Raw genomic sequence first — 25,142 nt, 5'->3', positions numbered from 1 at the left:
TTTTGGCCTCATCTCCTCTAACTATACATGCTTTTCCTAAATAAAGATTTACTGCCAAGACAGAATTATCAGCTAAAAAGTGCTAGAAGCACCGAGCTGGCCCAGAACAGCCAAAGGCAGAAATCAAGCACAAGAAATGCCACTTAGCCTAGATACAATAAAACTACACTTACAGTTCAGCAGATGTGCTAGCACAACCAGAATCAGGATATCCTAAAATCTAATGCTGAAGAACAGTAAAAAAAAAAGTAAACAAGCGAAGAGGCTAGCTAGCTAAACTACCCGACTAGCTAGCTAAAAGTATGCTACTCAAATATTTAAAGATTTGCTCCTGAGAGGGCAAAAAACCACTAAAAAACCTTGCATCAGCTAGAATGTGCCGAATTAGCTACATTTGCTAACGAGCTAGCTTGTTGGCCAACGGTTCAATGGAGGAAAAAAGTGGAAAATTCCCTCTCTGTCCCCTAATGGCAACAAAAGATTCATCTTTAGGAGCAGATCAGACCCACCTTATTTAATAGCTAGGTAAATAGCCCCAATTTTTATTTTTATCCTATTGAATGTAATAGCACAGAGACCACTCCACAGACACAGCACAAACATAGCAGGAACTCATCCAGGCTAGAGCAATCGAGCAAGGAGCAATCGAGCAAACAGCCGTGCCTGGGTTTTTTTGGTTATTGTGGTGATGTTGAGTGTCCAGGTGAGGTCCTCAGAGGAGTGTGAATCATAGGGCTGAACGATACAGCCATCGCGATGTATTGCACAGCTATTTTTAGCGCAATAACAGCTATCCCTAGTATGTGACGTTCGGTTTTTTCCCATATGTTTTTCAGTGGCTGCAGGTGAGCTGGAAACAGGGGAAGTGGAAACACTACCTTTAAATCTATCATTACTTTCAGCCTGTTCCCCTTTATCCTCCTTGATTAACAATTAAACAAATAATTCACAGAATAATTGATGCCAATCATAAATAAATGATTATGCTCGCGAAACAGCGCAGATTGTCTGTAGTTTGTGTGCTTGCAAAAGCTACAACATGAGATTGTTTAATTAACAAGGATTAATGTTTAATGAACAAGGATTACTGCTCCCCACCTTTGGGAGGTGCGCCCATGCACTTCCAGGGTGCCCCCCTCACTAGTGCTTCACCCATCTCTGGGGTCCCTCACACCGGGGTCAACCTAACCTGGGGTTCCCTCTTATGGCTCACACACTGGGCACACGTCCAATGACCTTTTGATGTGGTTAAGAATCAGCTCTACACTAAAGGCTATAGCCCCTTCCTGATGTATCCGGCCATCCTGAAGATCAAGACTAGAGATAAAAAAATACTCAAATTTCACTCGCCTTTTAAAGCTGAGGATTTTCTTGCTAATAAGTGGAATGGTGATCACTGGGTCTCCGAATTCATCATCAGGTTTGCTGATCTCTCTGCAACAGAGGATGCCCAAGTGCAGAAAATACCAAAGTAAGCTTTGACTTCCTCTGAACCCTTCGGACGCAGTAAACTACCACTAATGTACTGTATGTTTGTTTACATTTTTGTATGAGTGAGAAATTTCAGTTCAGGAAATTAGCAGTCAATGTTAATATATATGTTTATTTACACTAGATTATTCTACACTGTTCTTTTGAATGTGATTTTTATTCTGGTTTTGATAAATAGCAGTGTGATACTGTTGGGTTTGAGATCACATCACTGTCAGGGAGCCCTCGAAGTTAATATTATTTTAGTTAATCTAACCGGAGACACAGCAAGCGTAGCCTATTGTGCTTCCCGCGTGGCAAGCAGTTAATAGTGTTTGTTTTATTGTTATATTGTTATAAGTAATAAGACTGGGCGTTGTAATTATGCCTATAGTAAACAGAAATACATACCACAAAATTTCACTATACGTGGATGTCATAATCCTCTACTTCTCTGATATTCTGGAATATCACATTAGGAATCACATTAAAAAGAGCTTTTAAAGAATTTGGCCCAATTATTGCCAACTCACTATGTGTCTGGTACGTGGTAGAAAAACATATTAAGTGTAGCTAAAAATTTTGTACACGGTCTCCAATCTGGAATAATTATTGTCCGCTAAAAGACAAGAAACCGTACGTTTACCCACTGTGGTCAAACAAGGGTGTCAACACTCCGGAAGACATGTATGATGATAAAGGACTATGGACATTCCAAGATCTAAAACTTTGATAAAACTTACCTGGATTTTCATGATTCCTATATCTGAAACTCAGATCTGCATGCAAAGCTTATGGAGTCCCTTGGGACGAACCCCAAATGCCCCATCCCATGATTCAGTGGATTAAAACCCAGAGTGCTTTCATGATGTGCTTCATTTATGGTTTTCTCATTAATGCTAAGTGTAATACCCTTGGTTTTACACAAGTCTGGGACAGAGAATTGGGCAAACATAACCTTGACTGGGATTCAGTTTGGGAAAACACATTTGCAGGTTCTAAAAATCCTGCCCACCATCTGAAAAATTATAAAATTATTCATAGGGTATATCAAAACGCTTTCAAATGAAACTTGTAACCTCTTCTGTGTGTGGCAAATGTAATATTGGCGCTGTTGGTAACTATTTGCATGTGTCCTGGGAGTGTCCACTGGCCACTGCCACCATTTCACAACTCTTGGGACTGTCACTGAGAGCAGATCCCTGCTTATTCCTCCTGAATGATGATTCCTCTGTAACATTAACCCTAAATCAAAGATGAACTCGGTTTTCTGGATTAACAGCTGCAAAGAAAACTATCATTACTGTATAGACATTGTACATCTTGAACGATGTACTGCTTTAATCAGCAATGCTAAAATGACAACTATTGAACACTGGAACCAGATGCATGAGGACTTGATGGATGCTTTCAGAAGGCAGTAAAATGCTGGGGGTATGGTGCTGCGGAAAACGTCATAATGTGAACTGAGGAAAAACCGAGTTGCATTTACCTTTTGTTTATTTATGTTGTTATTTTTAAAACAAATATGTATTCCTTTTATTTATTTTATGTGTTATGTTCTCTTTACAATCCTGACAGCTCTGACAGTTGTATATAGTTCAGTTCATTTGCAGTCTCATGACCTTTTTTCTGCTTTTTTTTTCTTCTTTTTTGTTCCCATATGCATGTTAATGCAGGTACGTTATAAAGGCAAAAATTACAGCAAAATATTGATCAAAAAAGCACCATGTTTGGGACCCATAGTGGCCCATGCAAGCTAGCGTGCCACCATCTTGGGTCAGATGGAAACATAATAGGTTGGTTGGGTAGGAGAATCAGTGTATCAAGTTTTATTTATTTGTTATAGTGCATTTTTACAGTCAAGATTGCCACAACACACTGTACATATAGCATAGTGCATTTTCCAGATGGAATAAAAAAACTGGAAAAGCCAATTGTAAAAAAACTGGAAAATTACACCCTGAACCTGGGAAAAGGGGGTTGAGACTGCTCCAAGATAATAATAGAAAAGATAACATTTGCATAACACAAGGCATCAGTTCATCTCAACAATTCATCAGAATGACAGGTTGGCTGTTACTGGTTCATTGAGATTTGTTTAATGTTTTTAGCAGTGTTTTTTTTCCTCTACAGATGGACCTCTGTGGTCCTCAAATATGTCAGAGGAGAGTCACAGTGAGGCACCCAGAAGGACAGATTCCCGTGCTGCCTTATCAAGGTCAGGCACTGAAGCCTCAGGGCCTCTAGGCCTTATTCTAACAGCAGCACTTACTTCCTTGCCTGAAGCTGCAGGAAAATACAGCAACAGCACCGAAAGGACTTCGCCCGCTGAGTGGGGTCTCTCACAATCTCTAGGCACCAAAGTGTCGACCTCCACAGACTCCTCGCTCCCCGACTTGGAACCTCACTCCACCACCCCTCTTGGCACCTCTGTGTTGGGGGGGTGGTCCTGGGGTTTGCCCTGGTTCCCCGTCAGACCCGTGCGGGACCTGACTTCGGCCCCACCCAAACTGTTGCCCAGCAGGTGGCTGCCGAATCCAAACCTGAGGCCGTACATCCGCCGGGGTTCCCTGTCCTCATCCCTGGAGCCGGAGACAATGTTGGGCCACCACCTTTCGCTGTCACAGCTCAACATATCTGCAGCCCCCGTGTCAGATTCCATTCACTCAGTGGCCGAACCTTCTGGGCTCTCCATCCCTAAATCTCTCCAGAGAACTCAAGGGTCTGGCCCCCTTGAGCAGCACAACACTTCCAGGTTCACCACAGTGGGTATTGTACGATCAGCTCTTCAGGAACCTGCCTCCTCCCTGGGGCTCCCTAATAGTAGCCCTCCTGCAGGCCAAGCCAGCTCTGCTGCTGACTACAGTGTCTCTCAAAGGCGTGGAGGCTCCCTTGCAAGTCTTCCCTTGAGGCAGTCTAGGAGATCCGAAGATTGGGACCACCTGCAGGCCAGCAGGGTCTCAACTGTCAGTGACGCGGCTCAGGGTATTCACCTGCTCTTAAAACTTCCTGAGGTTGTGACCCCTAGCTACGTGCCCTTTAGACCCTACACCTTGTCCACCCTGCCCAAACTGACAGTGATCTCCCCCGGGGACCTCTCCCCAGCAAGCATAGCAGAGGCTGACTGGGGCTCCGGGGACTACCTGGAGACCATATCCTTCATGCACTCAGAAGGGGACGACTTCTCGCTGGTCACCAGGCTGCCCACCGAGGTGTATGAGTGGGAGGACTCTGGTACAGAGGTGTACGACACCTCTTTCCCCTCCAGGGTGGTGCCCACTCTGTCCACCATGCACATCTCCAGCTCTCCCACCTTCACGACGGTCTACAGTTCCAGCCTCCGAACTGCCCACCCGGGCTCCGCCCACCCGGCTCCCAGCAGCCCCACACCAGAGTCACCCTTGCCCTTTCAGCATAGCCTAGCCGATGAAGGCTCTGAGCTGGACTGGGCCAACACCTTCCCAGTTGAGCCGACAGGGATCCTGCTGCCGGACATGAACAGCCTGGAGTACTACACCACCCTTCTGGCCAAGGGGAACAGCAGCACACCCAAGCACAGGGGCAACCGGACCACCTCCAGACCCGTTCCCCACATGCCCCTGGGGACCACCCACATCATGCCCACCCGGCCTCTCACCCTGGACCCTGGTCGCATGCAGACCACTTCTGCCAGCAGCTCTGAGGCACCTCTCATGGTTACCTTGGGTGCAGGAGTCCTTGATGTGATCACAACCGAATCCCAGGGCTCTGGGAGGCTTCACCTGGTGAGCGCTTTGACGCATACACTGGAGCCTTCAGTGTCCCTCACCCTCTCTATTGCCATCTCAACCTTGTTGAGAAGTCAGGTCTCTGCCACGCCCACCCTATTACCAGTGGCAACCAGCAGCTCAGCTGTCCCTCAGCCCTCTGCCACCCGGAATCCTGGTGTCACCCGCCCATCCTCGGGGATAACTACCCAGTGGGTCATCTTCCCAACCTCCACCGAGACCACCCTCCACTCCATAGCTGCCACTTCCCATGCTACCCCCATGTTGACCACTCCCCCAGCGGTCACCCCTCGTTACTCTGGCCCTAGTTCAGCCCCCCCTGTGACGGGCACAGCTGATGAGGATTCCTCCACGGAGACGATTTCTTTCAGCATGCCTCCCAGGGAAACCACTACTAGGGAAACCACTACTAGCACCCCTTTCAAATTTACCACCCCGTTCACCACAACCAGCAGCCCAGTAATGACCACCCCCAGAGCCCCACTGTCTACAACAACCCGCCAGTACCTCTGCAACATCACCAGACCTGACATGTACTTAGTGAGAGTTGGTAAGCAATGTTAGTACATCTTTCATGCAGTTCACATTTGTAATGTATTCTCCAGCTGAAGAATAATAGAATTCCCATACAAAGGCAAATATACAATAGCACACAAGTACTGTATAAGGAAGCTCTGCTTGAAATAGCAAAAGATGTTTGTAGTATTACACTGTGTTTAAGTGTCTAACCCAGGTGTGTGTGTCTTTTGCAATGCAGTTTAATGTGATGTGCATGCTGTGGTTACACTGGCTAATAGTCTATGGAGCGGAGAGTTAATATCAGTCCAGCTTTCTCTAACTCTGAATGCTGTCTCTCTTTCTCTTCTCTCTTTTTCTCTCACTCTCTTCTCTCTGCCTGCCTCCTGCCTTGTGGGGTCTGCAGGTCTCCCCTTGGGAACCACCACTGGATATGCCAAATCCCTTATGCGGGATGTCCTGAAGAGTGAATTCAACCGCTCTGTTGAGCTGCAGGTGTGGTATGGCGCCCTCACCTGGCCTCTAAACGTAGCTTGTTCCCGCCTGAGCTCCAAGCTGCATGGCCACTTTAACACTGCAAACCCAGATTTACAATGGAGGAAAACTTCCCAAGCACATCCTTCGCCAATTGCAACGGGCTCTCAGTGGCAGTACTGTTGAGTCATGCAGTGTGGTGACTGCTCCATTAGATGACAATTTTAAAGGCAGTGAAGTGTAATGCGTTTTTGGAGAGAACCCAGATGTTCTTTAATTTGTAATTTTCACTTACAGCACAAATGAAGCAGGAGTGTGACATGCCCTTACAGACTGGAACAGAGAGGCTTTTAATTTTTACTGTAATGTAAATATAATAATGTAATCATTAATTTAATCCACTCTGGAGAAATAGGACACCCTCTTCTGTTCAATAAGTGATGGAAGATATTTGCAGTTGAAGATATTCATGAACCCTGCATGGTATCTTTGTATCTATAAGAGTCATCAGTCAATAGCATGAGGTTGTGACGGGTCAAAGGGTTGGGGGGGCGGGATGAGGTGAGGGGGCCATCCGATACTGTATTAGTGGAACTGGGGCCACAGAATAATATAAGTACCTGCCTCTTTGGATGTGGGAATCTCTTTTTAACCATTTAAGGAATGGCCATCTTTCTGTGTACAGCTTCTCAGAGTCTCTAGTAGGGGGGGCTTCAGTGGAATCACTGTGGCTGTATGTCTCCCATTTTGGCCAGTATGACATTTTTTTCTTGCACAGTATTTTTCTGTCACTTTCAGTGACCATCGCTTGCTTTATGTCCTGGGGTTACCTGGAAAGGCCTCCTCTCTGTTAGTGATGCAGTGACTGGTGGGGTCATAGTATTCACATCCCATCGGGGTAAAGGAACCCTTAAAGCCATTGGTATTATAACTACAACCAACTGATGTTGTGTCTTGGCAAGGAGCTGTTGCAACGAAATTTCTGACCCCTCCATCAATTGGCTTCAGTGATTGACATGCAAGTCACGTCACTGCCCGGCTCATCTTTTCTACAGAGACTGATGTCGTGTTGCTTGAAGTGTCTCTATGTGAATCTATGAATGTTGGCTGCTGGAAGCCATGAGCTAACGCTGAGTATGATTACTGCTCACACCTCTGCGTTTCAGCATTGACTTTCTGTTGCCAAGAGAAGTGAAAAGGTTTTTGATGAACACAGTTGTGCTTTGCACATTGGTCCTTGGAGCATAGTGAAAGAAACCAGCAGAATTCCACAGCACTCTGTGTCATGTTTTGCATATCAGTTGTGCAGCATCCTCCACGTTTTATCAAACAGCACTTGACCATGTAAGGGTTTGGGCCTGGCTGTATGTGTAGATTCAGTGGTGCACGGCTAGCTTCCTGTCTGTGATTATCTCCACCTGTCCTGTAGATAAATCATGGCAGGAAATTTCAAGTTATATCAGCAAGGAGTGCCCTACTCAGAAGCTATGATCTTCAGCCAAGTTCCACCTCCCTCAGTCAGTCAAAGTCGCTGTTGCAGAGAAACGGAGGCATGTCACTGTGATGTTTCCTCTCTCCCTTGAAGGTTCTGAAAGCCCCGCCAGACTTCACGTTCCGCGTGGTGTCAGGTCCAGCGGTTTACACAGAGATCGCGGTCATCAACTCCCTGCAGCAATCTCCCCGCAGTGCTGCCACCATCCTGAGTGCTTCGCCTGTCAGCGCTGTGCCTGACCCCAAGTTCCAGGTTCACTCAGGTAGGTGCTGAGTCTCACAGACACCCACAGCAGGGCAGGAGTCAGATTGGTCCTCTTCTGTCAGGCCATTTCCATTGGCTGTACATTCCACAGGGCTGGAGTCAAATACTATTATAGCAATAGTGAATGGGAGCACACCCTTGAGCTGAGGGCTGCAACTGAAACTGAGTGAGCACAAACCTCTGGCAAATTCTGACTGTACTTCACACATGTATAAATCAAATAGACATTGTGTAAAAGGTAGAAGTGTTTCGGTTAATGCAGTGGTGTGGGCATTTGGCTATAAGGATGGGTGAAGGATGTGTTGTGTGATGGAAGTGTTGGATAATGGATATGCTATGTGAAGGGTGTGTTGGATAATGGATGTGTTGTGTAATGGATGTGTTATGTGATGGATGTGTTGGATAATGGATGTACCCTCTGTAACCTGTCTCCTCATGTTTCACTTGCAGTGCTGCAGTTTGTGCCCAACCACATGGATGTGCGCACCTGCATCTTCAGCGAGCGCGTGGAGAGAGGCCTGACCATGGCCTATGCAGAAGTGTGCCGGCGCTCCCAGGAGTCCACCAACTTCACTGCGCATGTGAGAGAGAGAGAGAGAGAGAGAGGCCACATATGCTCCCCAGTTCATTGTCACTGTGAGGGAGGGAGGAAGGGGAGGGGTTCCAAGCACGTTCCACGCATTATCACTCATGGGCAGGGCATCAGATATGAGAAAGAGGGAGAAAGAGAGAGGGTGGGGATGGAGAGTCATGGGGAGAAAGTGAGAGAAAAGCAGTCATTATTCACACTGAAATAATTGCTGTTCCAGCTGTTTACAAACACCAGAAGGATAAGCTTGCATATTTATTTTAACTGCTCAGTGATGCCAAGAAAGGAACAGCATATTGATACATTTGTATTGTGGCTGAGTGTGGAGTTTGCTCCTAGCTGAATTTCTCCTGCTAAGCTGCTGACTAACTGAGACAGGGGAGTGTACCACACATGCTGTGTCCTGCCTGTTCACAGAGATGGCACAGCTGAATGTATTTTCCAGATTTTGTTAGGAAAAGGCCCAGGCTTGGTAGTCTTAAAGGGACAAAAATTGAAATTCGATATTTCATTACAATTTTGAAGCTTTTACCTGCAAAATAATTACAAAACCTGCTTCCTGCAGATAGCAGACGCTAACTGAGGCCCATGATACAGGCCACGACAGCTCATTGTTGTGATTGGTCCTCTTCTGTGGGGCCGTGCACATGAGGTTTATGTGGAGCTACAGCTCACAGAGTGGACCTCTCAAACAATTAGTTAGTAGTGTGTTTCATTCATGTAGAAGTACTTGACACACATCATATGACATCAGATTGTAATTTTTGACCAAACTTTCCTTTCGAATCCCAGTCACTTCAAGGGCTGTTAAGAGAATGCACAGATTTTAGCAAACTAGGGCTCACTGGGAGTGTGCCATACTGCTCATTCCACAAGCACTGTCACACGCTTTTACTGCATTTATCAAAGAAGGTGAACATATTGAGAAAATAATGAATGACTCTGACCTGTTTTGTTATGAAATGCAGGGGTGTTAAGCTCATTGAAAAAATACACTATATGGACAAAGGTATTTGGCCACACCTGTTATTTATTGAATTCAGGTGTTTCAATCAGACCCGTTGCCACAGATGTATAAAATCAAGCACCTAGCCATGCAGTCTCCATTTGCAAACAGTTGTGATACAAAATGGGTCGTTCTGAAGAGCTCAGTGACTTCAAGCGTGGTACTGTGATAGGATGCCACCTTTGCAAGAAGACGGTTTGTGAAATTTCATCCCTGCTGGATATTCCACGGTCAACTGTAAGTGATATTATTAGAAAGTGGAAGCATTTAGGAACAACAGCAACTCAGCCACGAAGCGGAAGACCACGTAAAATCACAGAGCGGGGTGAACGACTGCTAAGGCAGGTGCGTAAAAGTTGCCAATGCTCTGCTGATTCCATAGCCGAAGAGTTCCGAACTTCCACTGGCATTAATGTAAGCACAAAAATTGTGAGGCGGGAGCTTCATGGAATGGGTTTCCATGGCTGAGCAGCTGCATGCAAGCCTCACATCATCAAGTCCAATGCCAAGCGTTCGATGGAGTGGTGTAAAGCACACCGACACTGGACTGTGGAGCAGTGGAAACGTGTTCTGTGGAGTGACGAATAACGCTTCTCTGTTTGGCAGTCAGATGGGCGAGTCTGGGTTTGGTGGATGCCGGGAGAACGCTACCTGCCTGACTGCATTGTGCCAACTGTGAAGTTTGGTGGAGGAGGGATAATGGTATGGGGCTGTTTTTCAGGTTTTTCAGCCCCTTATCTCCAGTGAAGGGCAATGTTAATGCTTCAGCATACCAAGAAATTTTGGACAATGCTATGCTTCCAACTTTGTGGCAACAGTTTGGGGAAGGCCCTTTTCTATTCCAACATGACTGTGCCCCAGTGCACAAAGCAAGGACTATAAAGACATGGTTTGATGAGTTCAGTGTGGAAGAACTTCTGGTCCAACATCAGTGCTTGACTTCATAAATGCTCTACAGAATGAATGGGCACAAATTCCCACAGAAACACAAAAGGAATACTTTTGTCCATATAGTGTAAGTTCTAGATTTATCTGTATGGTGACCGACAGCATGGTTTTGCCTGGTAGATTGTCAACATCACCATGAACTCACCCAAGGCCCAGCGCCAGCATAGGGCACCGGTGGACATCACCTTCGCCATACGGGACGCTAATGGTTACTTGAGGGGGTCAGACGTGAGTGGGCACCTGAGGCTTCTGAGCGTGGTGGAGTTCAGCTTCTACCTGGGCTTCCCTGTGCTGCAGATTGCAGAACGTGAGTCACTCTGGAACACTGACCACAAAAAAACCCCACATTTTCCACATATAGGCAATATTTCAAGAGCACCTTTTTTAAATTCCAGGGCAAATGCTTGTTCCTCTTCTTCTCCAGCTTTTCACTACCCGGAGCTGAATGTGACCCAATTGCTGAAATCCTCCTGGGTTCGGACAGGTAGGCTAATCCTAATGCTCTGGCTGCTGTTTATTTTTGCAATGGGAAAAAATACATAGCCAGGCAGCTCTGCATATGGGATGGAATAGTCAGTGGTTATTACAGTTTCTCTGGTGACTCTCTGTACTGTGTCTCTTTCCTGTGACTCTTGTGTTGTGACCCTCTTGTGCTGTCTCTCCTGAGACTCTGTGCTGTGACTCCCCCATGACTCCCGTCTGTCTCCCTCCCCTTGCCATGCACTGCAGTGCTGCTAGGCGTGCTGGACCAGCGGGTGAACGAGCGTACATTCCAGGCCAAGATGGAGCGGCGGCTGGCCCTGCTGCTGGGGGAGGTGCTGGGGACGGCAAGGCGCTGGAGGAGGGCCACCATCGTGGGTAACAACAGCGTGCAGGTGATGCCCCCTGCTACTTACAGCACTGACTGAACATAGGGCCTGGGAAACTGCACCAGGAAGATGTTACAGAAGTAGGAGTGGTCTTCGTAGTAGTAGTATTGGTAGCAGTAGTAGTAATGGTAGGTACATCAGTAGTTGTTGAAATGATAGTTTATGACTAGTAGCAGCAGTGACATTAATTGGAGTCGGAGTGGTATCAATCAGTGATAGTTGTGCTGTGATAAGCAGGTGTCAGTTCCTATTCTCTGTGCCATTCGGGGGAGGTAAATCAGAGCATTGAGATTCTTTGCAGACACTGGCTGTCTCACCATCCTGATGCCCCATTGGCTTGCTAATCAGGCCTCTGTAGGGGGATGTTAGTCTTCCTCACACGGGGTACCAGTTATGTAGGGGACATGCCTATCCCCACAGAGACACCGACCATTTGGCGAGGATAGTTAACATTCCTCAACGAACATAATAAGTAATAAAATGAGGTCTTTTAAGCCTATTAGAGCCCGGTTTGTCAATACAAAATTCAGACGAGACGATGTAATTAATAAAACAAGTTTATTAACACAATGCAGACAAACACTGACAAAATGACATAAACTAGAATATCTAAATAAACAGAACAGATATGTCTAATCAAATCAGCTAAGCAATAAACCAGTATTAAATATATTAAGTAATAATACTCATCAAGCTATTGAGGAGGGCCAGTCCATCAGACTTGAGGGGATGGAAGCTCATTTGTGACTGGCGTAATGGGAGGCCTCAGTCTGTTTTCCACCGGAGGCTTCTGGGTTTGTCGCCGAAGACATAGAGACACGTGCCAGAGAGATCTGTTGCCTGAGCATCGTTGGAGAGCAAACGCGGCATCCAGATCCGTCACTGGAGGTCCGCTTATCTGGCTTTCCTTGCCAGACACACATAAAAGAGGCGTGACATATTACCCACAGCTAGGTCTTCTGGCGTACTTGCCAGGTACAAATGTCGTCGACACAGGAATGACGAAGAGATCCAGTCATCTTCGCATTCAATGAGACAGCTGTCTTTTCCAACAGCGTCCAACTTTGCGTTGGGCATTTAGGTCTCTAAGGTTGCGTCGTTCATTGTCGAGGGACTTGCTTCCAGAGCTGGTTGTGGATTCGTAACGGGGCGTACTGCAAAGAGCTTGGCTGTCCAGAGTTGAGGATGAGTTCACGATGCATTGGTGGTGAGTTCAGGATGCATCGGTTCGATTTCAGGAGGCATCGGCAGAGGAGTCTTCCTCTTTCAGAGCTTTCAGAGAAATTAAGTGCATCTGTTTTGGGGGGAAAGGAATCTCCCCCCACTCCCAGAGCAAGGAGGGGGTCCCTTAGCAGAGCTAGATGAGGTATGATGCCATTATCAACAGGGAGCAAGGGCGACCAGGTGACACTGCTTTTACTGCACTTATATAGAGCCACTTCAAACGCTATAGTCCATTTGTGCACACAGTTCGGCCACTGGTAGAAAACTCGCGCCTCTAATTGCCGTTCGATCTGATTGGATGATAGGAGCCCATGTAGATGCTATGTGACAAAGACCTGAGAATCTCCAGTGAACTGTGTGTGATCCCATGGGAGCTCACATTTCAGGTGTTAAGTGTCTCAGAGGTATTGCATTCCTGGCTGTGCCAGGATGTTTGTGTTTATCTTAAACCAAGAGTAGGGCTGTGTGATATGACCAAAATCTCATATCCCGATATAGGTCATTTCATATCTCGATAACGATACATATCACGATATAGCACATTTTCTGTAAATTCAATGAATAAATAGTTTATATAAAATGACCACATGGAAAGGCCTATTTCTTATTACATTTTGAATTATATACTCGACAAATAAAAGGTACTTACATATTTGATTATTTTTCTCCTTTTATTTAGAACCTTTGTGCAAATTTTCAATTAACCCTTTTGCGTACAGTCACACCAGTGTGATTAGCCGTTTAGCGGGTAGGCCCTATGCTAAAACCGGTGCGATTAAAACACTAGATTGGAAAAATTCTAGCTAACTTTAGCTTTGAGAAAACAGTGATTTAACGTTAAAAAATATTGCAAATGCAAACTGAAAACTAGGGGAAGCTTAATAACGCTAATGAAAACCTAATGAACCATGTAATGCAACACAAATAAGTTACGTGCGAAAAGGTTAAGCGTGTAACAAAATATAAAATATTAATGGATAAAATATAAAAAGTAGGGTTGTCAAAATAACCCGTTAATTTTGATTAATTAATTATAGAAAACAATAACGCGTCAAAAAATTAACGCAGGTCGCACTCTATGATGCCTCGTGACCCCATATGTCACTTTGCATTTAAGCATGTATCATATCCACCTGCAGGCTAGCTAGGTTCTTTTATATCATACACAAACATCCACATTTGCGCTGTCGGTAAATGTGAATTAAGTTCGCATTGGTGTAATCAATGGTTGCATCAGAACATCTGTAAAGCAGAGTGATACATGTAGTTAAAAGTGCCAGTTAAAAGTGCCAGTGTGCTGTTACTGAATATCATCACTCATGTGATGCCTCTTGTCCAATCAAATTACTTGCTCGGAACTAACTGTTGAATAAAGCACGATTTGAACATAAAATGCTTCTCACGGCAAATATTGTTATATGCGATCAATTTAGATTAATTAATCACAAAGCATGTAATTAATTAGATTATTTTTTTAATTGCTTGACAGCCCTAATAAAAAGGTAAATAGAAAACACTTTTCAACTATAGTTCTGTGTCACGTTCACTCTCCTCCATGTTTGTTTGTGTTGCCTTCATGCAAATTTCCTGCCTGCCTCCGAGCCATGTGGAAGAACGCAAAGTGTCATCCGAATGATGAAAAATATTGCCGTAAAGTGTGATATTTGCCACACAACGAAATAAACGATAGAGCATAATATGAAACGATAGATGTTTTTCTATCGCCACACGATATATATTGTCATATCGCACAGCCCTAACCAAGAGCAGTGTCATGAAGCCCATCAATAAATGGCTTGATGTTCTTTTATGGCCTGATAAGGGTGAGGGCTCATGCACAGCCCAATCCTCTCTTTACCAGATGGCCAGGGCCATATACATTCCGAAGATGCCAGGAGTAAGCATTGCAAATAACTTGATTTTGGTCGTAGCTATGTGTGCATATCCCTACACCTTTCTTTCCGTGACTCCTCCAGCACTTGCTCTCTCTGATGTCATGCAAGGGCAGGAAACCATATCCATGGCAACACAGCCTGTTGGACTTAGGGCCCAAGCCACCCTGAAACCCAGTTTCTTTCTCTGAATCATGCTCCTCTGCTAACAGATCAGTTATTAAAAGCTGTTTGCTCGCAGAGGGCCTCACAGTGGAAAAAACAGTGGTGCATGCACAGTGGCCACACATAGAACAGGGGCGGTCACTGTTGCCCCTTTTCCACCAACACTTTTCGAAGGCTGGTTCAGAGCCAGTGCCTAATCTCTAACCAGTTTTTCATGTTTTGACAGCCAAAGCCCTGGCTTTCGGCCACGAAAACTGGTTCGTGAGTGGCACCAACAATTTGCTGGTCTAGATTCCAAGCACCGCTACATCAGGGGCTGGGGGCAGGATTATCGTGACCAATAAAGACCAAAAAAAAACAGCACTAGTGTAGCGTCTACTCTGTCTGAATAGAAGAAGAAGAAAAACCAGCTTCAGTATGAATGTGAAACCAAAGCAGCAGTGGTCCGTGGAGGAGACATTGTCTCCTTGCACATTGGTCCTCTACAGAAGTTCAGAGTAAATTAGAGGGAGCTTCAAAAACTAAGCCGGCTACATCGGGGTTCAACAGAAGCGTCGATCAGATCGTCAACAAACTTAAGAAACTGAAAACGGACTACAGGGATCAAAAGAAGGACCTCGGGCGAAGCGGCAATGGTCAGCCACGGAGAAATCCTCATTTCGACCTTCTCGACTCGGTCCTCAACGACAGACCGGCATGCCAGCTGACCGGGGCCTTGAACTTGGCAACAGCAATGCTTGAGGCAATGGCGGATGATAAGCGAAGTTCCACTGATCCTGGTAAGTTTTATTTTTCAAATGTTTCGCCTTGTTGGCAGCCAGCTGTGTATTTCTTAGCTGTTTAGCGAGCAACTGATTTCTCACATCAATATTACGAACAGAACAGATGGCTAGCTAGCTAGCTGTTGGTCAGCTAACATTACCCAAGCAAGCACATTGATATTAGAAATTAGTAGCTGTGCTTGCATGAGAATAGTTAGCTGACCTACATCTAGCTAGCTAGCTAGGTACCGTAATCTAGGTAACAGTAGCTTTATTTTTTAAAGCACTGTTCTCTTGCTTTTGTTGTTTATAGAGTTGTCTACCGTCGATTACGTCGATGCCACCACTGGACTGCAGCTCGCCCACACAGTTTTGCAGCTCTAGAGCTCAAAGCTCCGCGTCTTCATCACAACAGGCCAGACGGGGTAAGATTTGTTGTGGTGGGTAGGCCTATACTAGTCTCTCAAACCAGATGCTATGCAAACATTTTGATATATTTATGAAATATGAAAGAAAAAAGTCAAATGTACCTGATAGTAGAAATGTGTGAGAGAATAGCAGAAACAATTCTTTGCAATGGCATGACTACACAAGATCTGTGTTAATTGTTATTGTTCTTGTATACAGGAAAAAGAAAGCGAGACAACAATGTGGAGCTGCTGCAATATCTGGAGAGGGCAGATGAGAGGTTTTTGCAGCACAGCAAGGACATACTGCAGAGAATGGAGACTGACACCATTGTGTTTCTTGGGCTCATGGAGCGCATGGTGGCCGTGATGGAGGCTCAAGCACACAAATGACTACACTTAACACACCAAAGTGTTTAAAGTTTTTTTTTATTGAAAAGTTTGCACACATTTACTGCACAGCACTCGACACTTTGACATTTTTGTGACTTTTGTGTATTTTACTGCATTTATTTTTCAAAATAAACCGATTTTCTGAATGTACATGTCTGCTTCAGTATGATTAATCAACAGAAAAATGTATAGTACAACACAAAAACAGAACAGGCTTAGGGTAGGGTTACAAAACTGGCAGTGGTGCTGGAAAAAAATATCACCCATCCCCTCCGCTAAAGTAGTCCATTAATGCAGCTCTAATGTCAGCCCCTTCTGGATTAACATGGTCAGGTAATGCCTGAACAGGAGGCTGAATGTTTACGTGCCTGTCCGTGTGCTCCTTGGTGAAATTGTCACCATGTTCCTCACAGATATTATGAAGCACACAACAGGTCAGTGCCGTTTTCTTGGTCAGCTCCAGCTTGCAATCATTTCTCCAATCTTCTAAAAGCTGCTCACAAATCACCACCCCCTCCTGATGAATCAATGCCCGCAAAGCTGCTGGGCCCGACAACATACCTGGCCGTGTGCTGAAGGACTGTGCAGAGGAGCTCAAAGATGTCTTTACAGACATCTTCAACACCTCCCTGAGCCAGGCAGTTGTCCCTACCTGCTTCAAAGCAACCACAATAATACCTGTGCCAAAGAAGCCATCTCCATCCAGCTTCAATGACTACCGCCCTGTTGCACTGACGCCCATCTTAATGAAGTGCTTCGAACGGCTAGTCATGCAGCACATCAAATCCATCCTCCCTCCCTCCCTGGACCCATTCCAGTTTGCATATCGAGCCAACCGGTCCACAGACGACGCAATCTCCACTGCTATACACTCAGCCCTCACCCATCTGGAAAAGAAGGACTCATATGTGAGAATGCTGTTCATAGACTTCAGCTCAGCATTCAACACAATCATCCCCATGCAGTTAATTCAGAAACTGGATCATCTGGGCCTTAACACTTCCCTATGCAACTGGTTACTGGACTTCCTCACTGGAAGACCACAGGCAGTTCGGGTCGGCAACCACATATCCAGCAACATCATACTGAACACTGGAGCCCCTCAGGGATGTGTGCTTAGCCCCCTTCTCTTCACGCTGCTGACCCATGACTGCACACCAAAGTACAGCTCCAACATCTTCATCAAATTTGCGGATGACACAACTGTGGTGGGCCTCATCACCAACAAAGACGAGGCTAACTACAGGACGGAGGTGAGCCAACTTGCCAAGTGGTGTGGTGACAACAATCTCTCCCTGAATGTGACGAAAACAAAGGAGATGGTCGTCGATTTCAGGAGAGAGCACACCCAGCATCGTCCTTTGACCATCAATGGTGCAGCTGTGGAGAGGGTGAGTAGCACCAAGTTTCTGGGTGTGCACATAACAGAAGACCTCTCCTGGTCAAACAACACCACATCACTGGCTAAGAAAGCTCAGCAACGCCTCTACTTCCTCCGCAAACTGAGGAGAGCCAGAGCCCCAGTTCCCATCATGTGCTCCTTCTACCGAGGCACCATTGAGAGCATCCTTACCAACTGCATCACTGTGTGGTTTGGGAGCTGCACCACCGCCAACAGGAGAACCCTGCAGCGCATAGTGGATGCAGCAGAAAAGATCTCTGGTGCCTCACTCCCCTCCCCCTTGGACATCTACAACACGCGCCTAGCGCGTAAAGCACAGAGCATTGCTGCCGACCCCACTCATCCTTCGCACACGCTCTTCAGCCCCCTCCCATCGGGGAGGAGATTCAGAAGCCTCCAGGCCCGTACCTCAAGGTTGAGGGACAGCTTCATCCACCAGGCTGTTAGGAAGTTGAACTCTCTTCCCTCCCTCAGCCATCTGCTCCAACACAGGACTGAGCTTTGAACCCCCCCCCCCCCATACTGAAGCCTGGACTATTCTCCACCCATCCTTACTCCCAACATTAATCATCACACACACAATCACACAGATTTGCACAGTCACTTTACTTATATAAACAGTCTACATCGTATTCCTGTGGAATACGTAGTTATAGTTATATTTATATTTTTTTATATTTATTCTCCATATTTATAAACCCACAATGTGCCTGAATTCCCTTGCTGTAAATATGTGTAATATGTGTAATTTGTAGAAATTCTTGTTCTTGTCTCTCAGTGTCTTCATTGTGTTATGTCGAACTGTTGTATTGTCACCGTGGGCCTGAGAGAAACGCAATTTCAATCCTTCGTATGTCCTGTGCATATTGGAGAATTGACAATAAAGTTGACTTTGACTTTGACTTTGACTTTGACTAAAAGCCATCTCCACAACAGACCGTTCACTGCTCAGCCTGTAATTGTAGGCGTGTTGTTCAGGGGTCAGCCTGCCAGTGTCCAAAAAGGGCTTCATGAGCCAATTCTGCATGGGGTAAGCCGGGTCACCAATCAGGTAATGTCCAACATCACAGCCAGAGATGGTCACTTTATTTTGGCCTAGTAATTGCCCGTCACTTAGGGCCTCCCACAAATGTGACTGTTGTAACACTCTTGCTTCATGCACACTCCCTGGATAACCAACACAGACATCCCAGAATAGACCTCTGCCGTCCACAACTGCCTGCAGAACAACTGCATGCCATCCTTTCCTATTGGAATAGTTTCGAGGATACTACTCTGGTGCTATTATTGGAATGTGGCTTCCATCTATTGCACCAACACACTGTGGTACTCTCCAACGATTTTGGAAGAAAGTGGCCATTTCTACCAACTTGTCAGCATCAGGACATGTAATGTGGGTTGGAAGCAGCACCATGATGACTGTGTTGCAGAATTCCTGAACACAAGTAAACACAGTGCTCAGGCCTAACCCTGACAGATGGCTGATGGTCCTGTATTCACTGCTGGTGGCCAGCTTCCAGATGGCAATTGCGACCCGCTTTCAGATTGGGACACACAAACGGTAATTCGTGCTCCTTCTCCCCATGGCCCAACCACAGATGTAGTCAAACGAGGGCTGAAATCTGGAACAATTGTGTCCCACCAGTAGTGAGATTGTGGGTGTGCCCAGACAACAGGTGACCTCCGCCTTGCCATCAGCCGCAAGACTACCTGTAAGGATAAATATCGGTGTATCATTCATTTAATATATTTATTTAACTGCAGTGTGATCAGTACCACCGTAGTCCATGCTAGGTAGCTAGCTAAAGGCTAAGGCTAACAAACAGTAAAAAAGGCTAACAAAGGCAAATTTTTTGTTCATCTTATGTTCAGTGTTTTAAGAATCAAAACGTGGTAGGTAATTACCTTTCTTCTCGAACGTAATCGCAGTCCATAGTTATAACAACGAGCAGCACAAATGCGAAAGTAGGCTCGCAAAGCCAGGAGCAACACTTGCAAAGACACAATGTAGTCCGCCATTGCTATTGTTGTGCTTGGCACTAGCGGGAAAGCGGATATGTATACAGACGTATTCAGATGTAAACAGTGACATGGCACTGTGGTGGCTCTCTGCACGTGGAAAAGCAAACCGGTTCTTTGAAGTTTCGCAATTGAACCAACTCTGAACTGGCTCTAACACCAGCCCAGTACTAGCACGTAGTTCGCGTTGGTGGAAAAGGGGTTTGTGAAAAGCATCACTCTGTTAGAATGGCACCCCCTGCAGCGTGAAACAATTCTGCCTCTCTTTATCGGCTGTGTTCAGACCTCCCAGACGCGCTGCTGTTTGCTTATGAGAATGCAGTGCAATGTAATGACATTTCTGATGAACCTGGTGAGGAACAACATGCTGCATTTGACATTTCAATTCCTTCCAGCAGTAAGAAAGAACATTCAGAAACTATTTGCTTGTGCACTTCAAGGATGATTTAGTTGTCAACTCATCCTGAAAGAGGGAGAAAGAAATAGGTAAAGAGAGAGAGGGAGGAAGAAAGATGGAGGGAGGGAGATACAGAGAGAGGGATAAGGAAGGGGAGGTAGGGAGAGAGGTAGAGAGTTAGAGAGATGGAGAGAGAATGGGAGAGAGAGACAGAGAGGGAGATACAGAGAGAGGTGGTGGTGATGGCGAGAGTGAGATGATTGGTGGAGAGGAGCCCATGTGGTCTGTGTGGGCTTGGCTGTTTTGACAGAATTGTTGCAGTTGTTTGCCCTGTGGATAGCACAGGGTCTGAGTATGAGAAATATTGGAGCAGTTCAGGTGAGGTCTCTTGCTGTGCCTATTGTCTGTGCACAATCCATCATTCCACTCTAATAACCTGCAAACATGGAGTCCTGGAGAGGCAGTGTAACAGAGAGAGGAGCTCTTCCACATCCTGTGCAGAGCTGGAAAACCACTGTAACTGTCCACAAGCAACCATGTACAGGGCTCTGTGTGTGTGTGTGTGTGTGTGTGTGTGTGAGTTTGTGTATCAGTGTGTGCCTGTGTGTGTGAGTGTATGAGTGTGTGTGTGTGTATATGTGTATGTATGAGTGTGTGTGTGTGCTTGTATATGTGTATGTGTGTGTGTTTGTGTGACAGTGAATGTGTATATGTGTATGTGAGTGTGTGTGCGTGTGTGCGTGTGCATGTGTGTGTGAGAATGGAGCTTTTACTGAGAGGACTCCCCACTCCCCTCAGATTGTGAGAACGTCCCGGCTGGAGGGCTCAGACTACCCCCTGGAGATGGTGTACTTTGTGGAGGGTCCCAGTGGGAAGAGAGTCCCGGCCGTCACCACCTCCAACATGTTGAACCGCATTGATGTCCAGCGGGCTGCCATCGTCCTGGGATACCGCGTGCAGGGGACGCTGGCCCAGCGTGAGTCCCCACACCAGACTGACAGTGGCAAGTGTATGATGGGAGGGGACACTTACTTTATCCCTGTTCCACCTCACCTGCCCCTGATATGGGAGTGTGTGTTCTTTTATCAAACTATCTTCTTTATTAAGCATCCTAGTTAAACCTGTAGTGAAATGAAGCTGGCCAGTCTTTCACCTCAGTAACATCAGTTTGCCTAAAGACAGGCAGAGCTTCATTTAAGTCACTCCTCTACAGTGTAACAGCAGATCGCTGAAGGTGTGGTTGTTAGCTATGTGATGTTAGGCCCCATGCTGATAGACAGCATGGTGCGGAGCGGCATTTAGTGGGAGGGGAGTAAGGGTGTTGTCGCGTTCCCTCCTGCAGCTATGGAAAAGATGACCATGCCCCCCTCTGAGACCCAGAGCAGTAACATGTGGATCATCGTGGGCGTGGTGGTTCCTGTGCTGGTGGTGCTCATCATCATCATCATCCTGTACTGGAAGCTGTGCCGCACAGATAAGCTGGAATTCCAGCCAGACGCAATGGCTGCCATCCAACAGAGGCAGAAGGTGAGGGGAGGGGCTTGAGAAAGGGTTTAGGGGAGGGGCTTGGGGAGACTACAAGTAGGGGCTGAGACAAGGTTTGGCAGGGGCTGGGGGAAGGGCTAGGGGAGGGACTTGGGGAAGGGCTTTGGGGAGGGGCTACAGGGAGGGATCCTGTCTTGTGGATGAAGCTGAAGCTAAAGGAGTTGTGGTGGAGCTCTGTTGTGTCAAGTTTTGACAGTCTCAGCCAGTCTTTCTTACATTTATTTTCTTTTATTTTTATTTTTTTCTTATATTTTGGGGGGAGCACACCTGTGTTAAGTGAGCAGACAGCTTGCTCTTATCCCTGTCCTTTTCTGTAAAGAGGGGAGACCCATTCGCCAGGCAGGAGCATTGCTTGTCCTTTATGGAATGAGAAGTGACTGCTGTGAGCTGATTGAGCTGATGAAGCACCCGCTGCTTTTCATAAGTTGGCCTCTGTACATACATTATGTCAGTTTAGAGCACAGTTATTACCAGGTGCGTTGTCAGGCCTAGGGTGGTACACTGGGCTGGGAAGTGAGAGGAGGATGCTGGTGCCCTCTCTCTGCAGAACAGCCTCTGCATCACTGAAACCCTGAACAGAGACCAGGTCTGGAACTGCTGCTGTAGACAGAAATGAGCTGAAAGAAATGATTTTATTCTTTTCATTGTGTGTGTGTGGTTATATGTATAGAATTCCACCACAATACTTAGTATTTCTTTGTCTCACTTATTTATTTTTGGGGGAGCACGCCTGTGGTAAGTGATCAGACAGCTTTGACTCTCACCCCTGTCCTTTTCTGTAAAGAGGGGAGACCCATCACCTAGTCAGCCTCTTAGCTTCTCCCACTGTATGGTGCAGTCTCTCAGATGAATGTAGCGCCCCTGCAGTTCATTTTGCCTGACAGGAGGAATGTGTTCCAGGATGTTCCTGCAGCTGAGCCACACAAACCCCTGTCTCCCTGCCATCAGCAAGGTGTGCAGAGTCACCCCCCATGGCCCTGATCCAGCCTCACGCAGGGGATCACACACTCACAGTGGGTGCACAGTCATAACACACACCAGCCCCTACGTTCTTCATCACAGGACACATCTGTCTACTGACAAGATATTCACTTCTTGCTTTTTTTTAATCCTCTGGTAGCGCCATCCGCTGCTGTCTGCCTTGGTGTGTCAGTTATGGATGTCTTCTCATCTTCTGCTCATAAGCCTTCACAAGGAGCCAGCAAATAGGGGCACTTTTAGGTGCACCAGTGACGGAGACACAGCTTAAAATATTAGGCTCACGGAGCTGAATATCTGGTCAGTAAATGGAATGTCTGTGGTTCTGATTGTCACTGAATACCACTGCTGCTCAGCCTGTTTCTGCTTGGATCACACAGGCATGTATCCAGGTCTGTGTGTATGGCAGGAGATTTTCATCTCTCTGTCTGATCGGACCCTTTGATGGAAGTCTCGTGTCAGAACATGCCCAGTCTCTCTGTCTTCCTCATTGAGTCACTGAACACATCTCCCTCTGCCTGTTCCATTCAGTCTAGCACAGCCCTGGAGTCAGTGCTGCCAGGTCAAATCAGAGGGAGCATTTATTTCAACTGTGATGAGGAGGTGGAGAGAGAGCAGGAGGAGGTGGAAGGGGTGGAGGAGGAAGAGGAGGAGGAGGAGGAGAAGGGGGAGGTACAGCCTAGAGCCCTTCTCTTCATTTGGTGGTTTAGATTATGGATCCCATAGCTTGTATTCACAGGTTCTGATTTCACGATGGAAGTCATTATATAGTGTTACTAAAATACCATTTTAATGTCATGTTGTATATTTCATTGTATTCAAATGTTTCACTCGAAATACCCAATGTAACTATTTGCCCCAGTAATTGTAAGGCATTGTAAGTATACTGGAGATGAGTGGAAATGGATTTATTAGTGCAAACTAATACAGTCCCCCATCCCTGGGAAAAATACAATCAAAAATCTGAAATCAGAACCTCCAGTGTGCTCAAGAAAGCTCCCACCCCCTTTGAAGCTGGCAGACTGTGATTGGGTGTGAGTGGCCGTGAGTCGTGCATAGAGTTTACCGCTGATAAGGCAAAGGCCACTTACGAAGTCAAGGCCACTTGCATTCAGCGCCGTGGAGACTGCAGAGGGGATTCTGCCCTGCCTGCTTTGAATAGAGGAAAGGGCACAGAATAGCAAGTTAGTCGGCCTCACAGACCAGCAGAGTCTCAGGCCTGTGGCCCTGTCACATTTCACTGACTTGTATGAGAAGTGATGTGGTGTAGTGGTAAGGAACAGGACACATAGCCAAAAGGTTGCTGGGTCAATTGCCCCCTGGGGCTCTGCTGCCTACCTTTGGGCAAAGTACTTAACACAGAATAGTCTCAGTAAATGTCCAGCAGTATAAATGAAAAAAATTGTACCCTTTGTCAGTTCCTCTGGATAAGAGCTGCTAAGTGACAATAACGTAATGTATTATCGTTAGCAAATGACTTGTCACAGAGGGTCTAGAATATTCTGTCACAGGTCTAATTAATCAACTGTACTTGTAACACATGGCCATTAGCCCTAATTGAATGCAGAAATGAGTCCAATTAAGTAATCAATGGCTTGCATTAAACAAAACTCAGAGGACAAGGTGGCCACTGTGCTGTATTGCATGCTGTACACCACCCCTACACTGTAACGGTGACAGTTACGTAATTTCTCTACCTCGGAGAATCCTCTGAGTAGAGCTCTCTCCATCTCTGTGGCTGGAAGAGGAAGAAGGCTCATTCTTGCTCTTGCTGTTTTTCTTTTCCTCATGTGTCATTTCTTTGCTCTTCTGCACTCCACTTTGGTTCCTTCTCCTCTCTTTTCTCTTCTCTCCCCCCCTTGCTTTTTTCTCCCCTGTCCTCCTCTTCCCCTCTGCTCTCCTCTTCTGTCTTTACCTCTCCTCTCCTCCTTTTCTGTTCTCCTCCATCCTGTCTCCTTCCCTGTTCTTGTCTTCCTCTACCCTCCTCACTCCTCTGTCCTACTCACCACTCTCTTGTCTCCTCTCTCCTGTCCTCTCTCCCCTTCACTGCTTTTCTCCTCCCCTGTTCTTCTCTGTTCTCCTCTCTCCTCTCCTCTGTCCTCTCTTTTCTCTCTCTCCCTCCCACTCCCTCCCTCTCCTCTCCTCCCCTCCCCTCCTTTTCTCTCTCGTCTCCTCCCTCCTTTCTTCTCTCCTTTCCTCTCTCCTTTCCCCTCTCTACTCCCTCCCCTCTCCCTCTCCCCTCGTCTCCCTCTCTCCAGCTCCAGGCTCCCAGTGTGAAAGGCTTTGACTTTGCTAAGCTGCACCTTGGGCAGCATAGTAAGGACGACATCATGGTGATCCAGGAGCCCACCCCCCTCCCAGTGCCTGTCAAAGAGGTGACCCCATTGCAGAACGGGGATGCCCCCACTCCCAAGTCCAAGGCCTCCTCCACCAAGGCATCCCGACCAGCTCGGCGCAGAGGGAGGTCAGTGACCCCAAACACCCTGATGGGGAAACCTTGTTTTAAAAATGTTAATTGTGTCAGTCATCACAACTGTCAATTATTGCAATATGCTGGTTGC

General features: G+C 46.4%; 1 protein-coding gene across 1 annotated transcript in view; it reads left to right on the top strand.

The window, feature by feature from the left end:
- Nucleotides 1-25,142, top strand: part of LOC118772301 (UPF0606 protein KIAA1549-like) — a 68,829-nt gene that overhangs the window by 33,193 nt on the left and 10,494 nt on the right. The window contains exons 2-11 of the mRNA XM_036520575.1: nucleotides 3,607-5,790; nucleotides 6,163-6,251; nucleotides 7,816-7,984; nucleotides 8,437-8,567; nucleotides 10,650-10,836; nucleotides 10,954-11,013; nucleotides 11,259-11,404; nucleotides 20,857-21,034; nucleotides 21,401-21,585; nucleotides 24,840-25,045. Of these exons, the coding sequence (XP_036376468.1) occupies nucleotides 3,607-5,790; nucleotides 6,163-6,251; nucleotides 7,816-7,984; nucleotides 8,437-8,567; nucleotides 10,650-10,836; nucleotides 10,954-11,013; nucleotides 11,259-11,404; nucleotides 20,857-21,034; nucleotides 21,401-21,585; nucleotides 24,840-25,045 (3,535 nt within the window). The remainder of the gene's footprint in view (nucleotides 1-3,606; nucleotides 5,791-6,162; nucleotides 6,252-7,815; nucleotides 7,985-8,436; nucleotides 8,568-10,649; nucleotides 10,837-10,953; nucleotides 11,014-11,258; nucleotides 11,405-20,856; nucleotides 21,035-21,400; nucleotides 21,586-24,839; nucleotides 25,046-25,142) is intronic.

The sequence above is a fragment of the Megalops cyprinoides genome, unplaced genomic scaffold (genome assembly GCF_013368585.1).
Source record: "Megalops cyprinoides isolate fMegCyp1 unplaced genomic scaffold, fMegCyp1.pri scaffold_27_arrow_ctg1, whole genome shotgun sequence".
In the NCBI taxonomy this organism is placed as follows: domain Eukaryota; kingdom Metazoa; phylum Chordata; class Actinopteri; order Elopiformes; family Megalopidae; genus Megalops; species Megalops cyprinoides.
The sequence above is the reverse complement of the archived record's forward strand: the minus strand, read 5'-3'. Positions and strand labels throughout refer to the sequence as shown.